Genomic DNA, 8,671 nt, shown 5'->3' with positions numbered 1-8,671 from the left:
TATTATGAAAATCTTTTGGTTCAAAGAGGCCATTATACATAATTGTATGATTACCTAGACTACTCACTACACACTAAAAACATGTATAAGCATCTTACCACTTTGTCACTGCTGGACCTTCTGATTTTTTAGAAAAGGAGGTTAAACTCCCTGCCTCTGCATCAGTCGATGCATACATCCATCTTTATTAATTATTCCACGAAGATCTGACAAGGATATACATCAATTCACCCGAAGCCACAACTCACACCTACAAACTCGATAATATAGAGTGCTCTCACCCCCCATATCTAAAACCGGTGTCGTCGCCGATCCACCCACATAACTTATCGGGACCCATAGCCGGTGCAGCCTACCTAGAACACACACCACATGCATACATTTTAGAAGCCGTCATCATCATCGGACCACTGATCCATCTTCAGAAGAGATATCTGCATTATCATTATCATTCCAGACATCCATCGAAGCGTCCACGGCGCCACCGCCCTGCGCTCGTCCTTCTGATAAATTACCGTCACTAGCATTTTACCAAAGTATCCCCTGTAGGTTCCAGGCCCAATACGACCTCATTCAGTTTGCAGGAGAAAATTCTTACCAAAGTTTTCACTTTAGGTTTCAGACCCGATACAACCTCGCTCAATCCACAGGAGGAAAAATAGTGCAACTAGGCAAATGATTGATCCCAACTTTGCTGTTAAAATAAAATTTACATAGCGAAGGCTACTCATTTGAACTTTTCTTTTACACAAATTTTACTCCTCCAATCATTTGAAAAAATTATGGTCCAAGAACCGCAGCAACTTAACGATGACAGCGGGTGAGGACATGATATTGGCTGAAGCTCAAGGATGACTATTGACAAAATGATGAACATTACAACAAACATCAGACAAAAATACACCTGTAAGTGCATGCATAATTCACTCATAAATACAAACGACCAACAATACCGCTTGTTTGTTGATCAGGGCACTGTTTAACTGCCGACGTCGGATGTCCGTGAAACTAAAAAAAACTGTACCTAAGCACCTCTCAGTGTTCCCCCACAGTCGTGTTTCTCAGTGTGTATTTATCACAAGGGATGGATGGTCAAGCCTGTGAAGTTGGTAGCAAATGCCTGATGACTTGATTGATCGTGGTGACATCTAGTTAGACGAATCTGCGCCATAGTCGAGCATTTCTTTTATGTTCAGCTTGATTGAAGGTCCCATTGATGAGCATACATATGCCGTTTTCCAGTATATCCCCTTTGCACCAGATGGCTTGTTCCTCTCAATAGAGCGCTGGGAAGATATGGCAAAAGGTAAGTAAACATAAACTCTGAGAGTGACAAACAAAATAGATGTTTATAAGAGCGGATATCTTACAACAACAGCCATGAAGTTTGCAATAAGGTCTTCTTCAGGGAAGTTAACCTTGCCGAAAGGAATGTGCGCAATCCCTGTCTTGTCAACTCTGAATTCAACTTTACCTTTCTTGAACTCATCGATAGCCTGGAACCATTTGCACAATTAGCATAATCAAGCTCACCACTCTCCATTGACAGTATAAAACTTTAACTGCCACTCCCTCCGTAACTTAATATAAGACATTATTTGACACTGTCATAGATTCTAAAAACGTCTTCTAAAATGTTACATAGGTAGTACAAGATTGGGGCTGATTGGCTCAATTTTAAGTTGGTACAGCATAAACAGATCAAATAATACTCTCAACTATTAGGTCGTTCTCGATAGCAACACGAGCTTCAAGGTAATCCATACCACTTCAACAACTAATTTATCTCATACTATGTTGCTGCCACAAATCATACAACTATACAGTATGGAAATATATTAAAATGATGAATCTAGTGATACCAAATTCCTGTGACCAGTTTACAATAGTTTTCTCCCGCAAGGGTTTCCACGTAAAAATCTGTGTCTCTTTGTCTCCTTTATTTCTCGTTATTATCTAACAAGTGGTATACAGAGCTAAGGTTTCAGATACGAGATTTGAGACGAGAGAATTAGGGTTACGGCGTCCTGTGCGCCGCCGCCGCCGCGAACCGACGAACCGAATCCAGATCCATAAGGGAAGCCGAGTTCGACTGGATTTCCACAAGTTGCCGCTGCTGCGTATATATGCTTGAAGCCCCGAGTATGCAGCATCCACATCAGCTGGCCGTTCCATCGAGTTCCGCTGCTCCACGTACAGCGTCGCCGAGTAGTAGCTGCTGCTGTTTCGTTCAAGTCCCGAGGCTGCTGCTGTTGCTTCGCATCACGTCAAGCATTGATCGGCTCGTACTACTTCAACTAGTACTAGTAATTGATTCACACGTCATCAACCGAAGCAAAAGCTAGTAGTACTACTGCTCGCCGGCCAGAAGCAAAGCAGTAGTTTAATTCACATCTGATCCACTACGTGATTTGACTACTAGTACTATTCGTCACGTCAAGCTACAGATCAAGCTTTTGGTCTTCGATTACCCGAGCTACCAGGTGCTACTGTTCCTAGTTCTTTGCTCCACGTAATTTAAATTCTGTCAAGAATTTTTCTATCGACTTGTACTACTTTGTGCACACAGATTTATCTACTCATGGCATCCATGAAGTACGATTTTCCGCTGCTGGATCGTGACACAAGGTTTACCCTATGGCAAGTCAAGGTGCGGGCGTTGTTGGCACAGGCCGACTATGATGTAGCACTGGATAGTTTTGGGAAGAACCGAATTGAGGACTGGACTGCTGAGGAGAAAAGAATTGATTGTAAGGCTTTGTCACAAATTCAACTCCATTTGCATAATAATATTTTGCAGGAAGTTTTGAGCGAGAAAACTGCCGCCGCTCTATGGTTAAAGCTGGAAGGGATTTGCATGACTAAAGATCTCACCAGCAAAATGCATCTGAAGCAAAAATTATTCCTGCACAGGTTACCCAAGGGAGGTAATGTTTTGAATCATATTTCAGAATTTAAGGAGATTATATCCGATCTAGCTGCAATGGAGGTTAAGTATGAAGAGGAAGATACTGCTTTAATGTTACTTTGTTCACTGCCAAGTTCTTATACCAATTTTAGAGACACCATATTATACAGTCGTGATACTCTCACACTTAATGAAGTTTATGAAGCTTTGAACTCTAAGGAGAAGATGAAATTAATGGTGCCTCATGATGGTTCGAGTTCATCCCAAGCCGAGGGATTATCTGTTCGTGGCAGGACAAAGGAGAAGAACTCCAATAATGAAAACAAAGGCAAAAGTAAAAATGGCTACAGGGGCCGGTCGCAATCCAGAGACAAGAAATATTGCAGGTATTGCAAGAGAGACGGGCATGACATCTCAGAGTGTTTCAAGTTGCAAAATAAAGAAAAGAGGAAGGGTAACAAACAAGGTGAAAGTTCTGCTAATGTTGCTCGTGATGATAGTTCTGATGATGCTCTTGTCATTATTGCTGGATGTGCTGAGACCAATGATGAGTGGGTACTTGACACTGCATGCACTTTTCATATGTGCCCACATAGAGATTGGTTTATTACTTTTGATTCCACTACTTCTGCTGGTTCCGTTTTGGGTTTTGATAATTCACCATGCAAGATTGAAGGCATAGGTTCTATTCGAATCAAGATGTTTGATGGCATAATCAGAACTTTGACAGATGTTCGGTATATTCCGAAGATGAAGAGAAATCTTATTTCTATGAGTGCCCTTGATGCAAAGGGATACAAGTATTCAGGTGGAGATAGTGTTTTGAAGGTCACCAAAGGCTCCCTTGTTGTGATGAAAGGTGACTTAAGTTCGACCAATGGTCTTTATTACCTTCGAGGTTCTACCATTTCAGGTAACGCTACTCCAGTTATTTCAAAGAATTCTGATTGTGATGCTGCTAACCTTTGGCATATGCGCCTTGGACATATGAGTGAACTTGGTTTAGCAGAGTTAAATAAAAGAGGTCTTCTTGATGGATATGAACCTGGTAAATTGAAATTTTGTGAGCATTGTATCTTCGGCAAGCACAAGAGGGTGAAGTTCAACACTTCGACTCATACAACCGAAGGTATTCTTGATTATGTGCATTCTGATTTATGGGGACCGTCTCGCAAGAAGTCACTAGGTGGTGCAAGTTACATGCTGACTATTATTGATGATTATTCGAGAAAAGTTTGGTCTTATTTCTTGAAGCATAAATATGAAGCATTCTCAGCTTTTAAGGAGTGGAAGATTATGATTGAGAGACAAACTGAAAAGAAGGTAAAAATACTTCGCACTGATAATGGTATGGAATTCTGTTCTAAGCAATTTAAGAATTATTGCAAGTCTGAAGGCATTGTCAGACACTACACCGTTCCTTATACTCCTCAACAAAACGGTGTTGCTGAGCGTTTGAACAGGACCATTATTTCCAGAGCCCGTTGCATGTTGTCCAATGCAGGTTTGCCATGCATGATCTTGAGCTTGAACAATTGGATGTTAAAACTGCATTCTTACATGGAGAATTAAAAGAGGATATTTATATGGAACAACCTGAAGGTTTTGTTATTCCTGGAAAAGAAAAGCTTGTCTGTAAGTTAAAGAAATCTCTTTATGGATTGAAGCAATCCCCTAGACAGTGGTACAAGAGATTTGACACCTTTATGCTCTCTCAAGGTTTTAAAAGGTCTAATTATGATAGTTGTGTTTATTTGAAAACTGTCAAAGGTTCAACTATTTATTTGCTCCTTTATGTTGATGATATGCTTATTGCTGCAAAGAGTATGTCACAGATTAATGAACTAAAGAAGCAATTGAGTAATGAATTTGAGATGAAGGATTTGGGTGCAGCAAAGAAAATACTTGGCATGGAAATATCCAGAGATAGACCGTCTGGAAAAGTATATCTAAGTCAGAAGGGATATATTGATAAAGTTCTTCGTCGTTTTAATATGCATAATGCCAAGCCAGTAAGTACTCTATTAGCTGCACACTTCAAATTATCATCAGCTTTATGTCCTAAGTCAGATGCCGATATTGAGTACATGTCTAGAGTTCCCTATTCAAGTGCAGTTGGTTCACTTATGTATGCCATGGTTTGTTCTCGTCCGGATTTATCATATGCATTGAGTGTTGTCAGTAGATACATGGCTAATCCTGGAAAGGAACATTGAAAAGCAGTTCAGTGGATTTTCAGATACCTGCGAGGTACTTCTAATGCTTATTTACAGTTTGGGAAAACTAGAGATGGACTTGTTGGTTTTGTTGATTCTGATTTTGCTGGTGATTTGGATAAGAGAAGATCACTCACAGGTTATGTTTTCACCATTGGTGGTTGTGCTGTGAGTTGGAGAGCAACTTTGCAGTCTATTGTGGCTTGTTCCACTACTGATGCCGAGTATATGGCTATTTCTGAGGCATGCAAAGAAGCTATCTAGTTGAGAGGTTTGTACACTGAGCTTTGTGGAGACTCATCTTGCCCTACCGTATTTAGTGACAGTCAAAGTGCTATATATCTTACAAAGAATCCAATGTATCATGAGAGAACAAAGCACATTGATGTCAGATTTCATTATATTCGAGATGTTGTTGCTGAAGGCGATTTGAAGGTATGCAAGATAAGTACTCATGATAATCCAGCTGATATGATGACAAAGCCAGTTCCGACCAATAAGTTTGAGCTTTGCTCAGGCTTAGTTGGTATTTCTCACTAGTCCTATGGACTTTGACGCACAAGGTGTTTAAGCTGATTTGGATGGAGTTATTCACTTTCTTCGACTACTGGAGGGAATTTGGCTCAAGGTGGAGATTGTTAAATTGTGATCCAAATTCTAGTACCGTATTGGACTAGACGTAGTACATACAGTGTGGGCCTTTTGCGTTGGTACCGACGCGTACGAGTACAACTCGTTTACTTGTCCTACAAGGACTCCTATGTGTTGCCCCTCATATATACCTCATGTAGTCGCACCTCAGACGGCCTGTCGTCTCGTGCTTGTAATACTCCTCCTCATAATGATTGCGCCTTCGTGCGTCCGTGGTTTTCTCCCGCAAGGGTTTTCACGTAAAAATCTGTGTCTCTTTGTCTCGTTTATTTCTCGTTATTATCTAACACACACCATAGCCAGATGGATGTCGCAATATCAAGAAAAAGGAGACTTTATGAATACAATGTGTGAATAAGATCATTTATCAGTGTCAACAACTTATATCAAGGTTGTATTGTATGTGTTTCTGCAGTCCGGTATAGCTGCAGTGTATCATGATAGTCTTGCCAGGATGAATATAGATTAATATTCAGGTATTCAAGAAGAAATGCTACCTATTTACTATAAAAATAAAAATGATGTGTTAGTGCTACTTATGCAATCCTAAGTGGTTTCAGGTACTCAAGGCTTTGAGTCTAGGTGCTAAAATCCATCAACTCAAATGTCAGTAACAATGGTAGACTTGGTAATCCTACCTTACAGTCAACTAACCCACTCTGCCTTAAGTTAATTATCATTGGTACTATACTTTCAGCCTTACCAAGGCAACTTGTGGATTAAAAATTATTAGCAGTTCACTGCCAAAAACTGCCACATCAACATCTTCTACTTTCCTCTCCCACTGCCTTGACTTTCCATAGCACAACCAAACTACACATTCGAGTTGCACAATACATATCTCTAAGTACAAGCCTTCAGCTATGGACATATATGCAGTTAGCCAAGGAAGCAACCTATGAATATCTGGGTACTGAAGTTGGACGGGCAACTCCCTACTTTTCACCCTCTGTCACTGTCGCAATACCCAGTCCAAACAACATAGACATGATTGATGATTCACAAACAATATTTACGGGAAAGCAAATAAAGTCTGCACAGTACCTGCGTAATGTTTGGAGAAACAGTACCAGCTTTGGGGTTGGGCATCAATCCTCTTGGTCCTAGAATCTTACCCAAGCTGGCAACCTGAGAAAGGGAATGTTTGCGTGAAGGGAATGCAATACAACAAAAGGAAAATACATTCCAATGGAATATATTTGACCATCATCGCAAATAAAAAAGCATCACTGTATTATTTCCTAGTAAAATCCGTTTCCGTGAAGTGTCCGACAGATTGCTTAGCTAAATATGCCCAACAACCTTGCATGTGGATAGGGAAGCTTCATCAAACAAGAAAGACTTCAAAGATGATCCGCACAAAGCTAGTTCCACTGCCATACCTTAGGCATCATATCAGGTGACGCAATCAATTTGTCAAACTCCATGAATCCTCCTTTTATTTGTTCAATCAAGTCATCTGAGCCAACAATATCAGCACCTGCAGCCCTTGCCTCATCTATCTTCTCACCTACAAGACATCAGAGAATCACTATATAAGGCAACCAATTTTCTGAGCATAACAAGGTAAGAATAACATAGTATAACAAAAGATTGTGAAATGGAAGTTTAGATTATTCATCAAGTCTATGCATCATAGCCATCAAGAAAATGAAACCAAAGTGGTATGCCCAACTGACATCCTACGTGTATGAACAGAACTAGGAACACCATGAACATAATGTGTACTGATCGAGAGCTTCTGCTGAGTTACCCCTCAAGACACAATTTTGATCAACCCAATATGAACATTCAATTCTGATACATTTATGGCTTTTCAACTCCAAAAGAAGAGCAAGATAACTGTAAGCATAATATTCATCAATTGAATGAGACATCAACTGTAGATAAACAAGCCTAGGTGGAATGCAAGTTCATGGGTTGTCACTACTTGAAACTAACAGGCAACGGGGTTTGCTTTGGCACACTCATTTTTACTATATCGACCACATTGTTCAACAAAACATCCATTGGTGCTTTACATAGAGATAGTGACATATTGACCAATTAAATTGAAGTCAGCATGCTCTGAACTTGATCAACTCCATGCATCATATAACTCTGTTGAACACATGCATCAGAGTGCAATTTGCATCGGATTGGGCGATAACCATCTCCAAACAACACGCAACCGGTGGCCACTCACCTTGGGTGAGAACTGCAATTTTCACGGTCTGTCCCGTCCCCTTGGGCAAATTGACCTGCGGCCACAAGCAAAAACACGAATCAAACAACGGAAGAGAGAGCGAGAGAAGAAACAAGAGAAAGAAGAAACGAAACGATACCGTGGCCCGGAGCTGCTGGTCGTTGTACTTGGGGTCGAGGTTCATGCGGAAATGCGCCTCGGCGGACTCGACGAAGCGGGTGTTGGCGACCTGCTTCATGAGCGAGATGGCCATGGGCACGTCGTACTCCTTCTTGCTCTCCCTCAGCTTCTGTATCTCCAGGTATCTCTTGGACCTCGTCTGCACGCATTGGAGACCAACGTCACCCAGCCGTTCCAAAACGAGACGCGTATATATACAGAAGATAAAAATGATGCGCGCGGGGTTCCGTGGCGTACGCGGTCGCGCTTGAGCGGGAGGGCGGCCTTGCCGGTGCGCGGGCGGGTGGGGGCCGTGAACGCGGGGCCGCGGCCGCCGTAGCCGTCCTCGTAGTCCTCGTCGACGTCGTCGAACTGCACGGGCGCCTCGTCGTCCTCCTCCTCGAGCACGGCGGCGCCCTGCGGGTCGGCGACGGCGGCCGCGGCGGGGCGGCGGAAGGCGAGGAGCAGCCGCGGGTAGGCGCGCAGCGAGGGCACGGAGGTGGGGAAGAGCGCGCCGGGCGCGGCCGGCCCCGCGCACGGGGCGGAGGGCGG

At 42.3% G+C, this 8,671-nt stretch overlaps 1 protein-coding gene across 1 annotated transcript; it reads right to left on the bottom strand.

Annotated features, from left to right (window-relative positions):
• Positions 1–834: 834 nt before the first annotated feature.
• On the bottom strand, positions 835–8,671 carry LOC123054242 (50S ribosomal protein L1, chloroplastic; the record flags this gene model as incomplete). The annotated part of the gene is given in 7 exon segments (XM_044477968.1): positions 835–1,286; positions 1,371–1,496; positions 6,820–6,903; positions 7,158–7,285; positions 7,961–8,015; positions 8,100–8,279; positions 8,378–8,671. Coding segments are annotated over 7 exon segments (1,005 nt in total), but the record flags the coding sequence as incomplete, so codon positions are not given.

Source organism: Triticum aestivum, chromosome 1A (genome assembly GCF_018294505.1).
Source record: "Triticum aestivum cultivar Chinese Spring chromosome 1A, IWGSC CS RefSeq v2.1, whole genome shotgun sequence".
Taxonomy (NCBI): Eukaryota; Viridiplantae; Streptophyta; class Magnoliopsida; order Poales; family Poaceae; genus Triticum; species Triticum aestivum.
The sequence above is the reverse complement of the archived record's forward strand: the minus strand, read 5'-3'. Positions and strand labels throughout refer to the sequence as shown.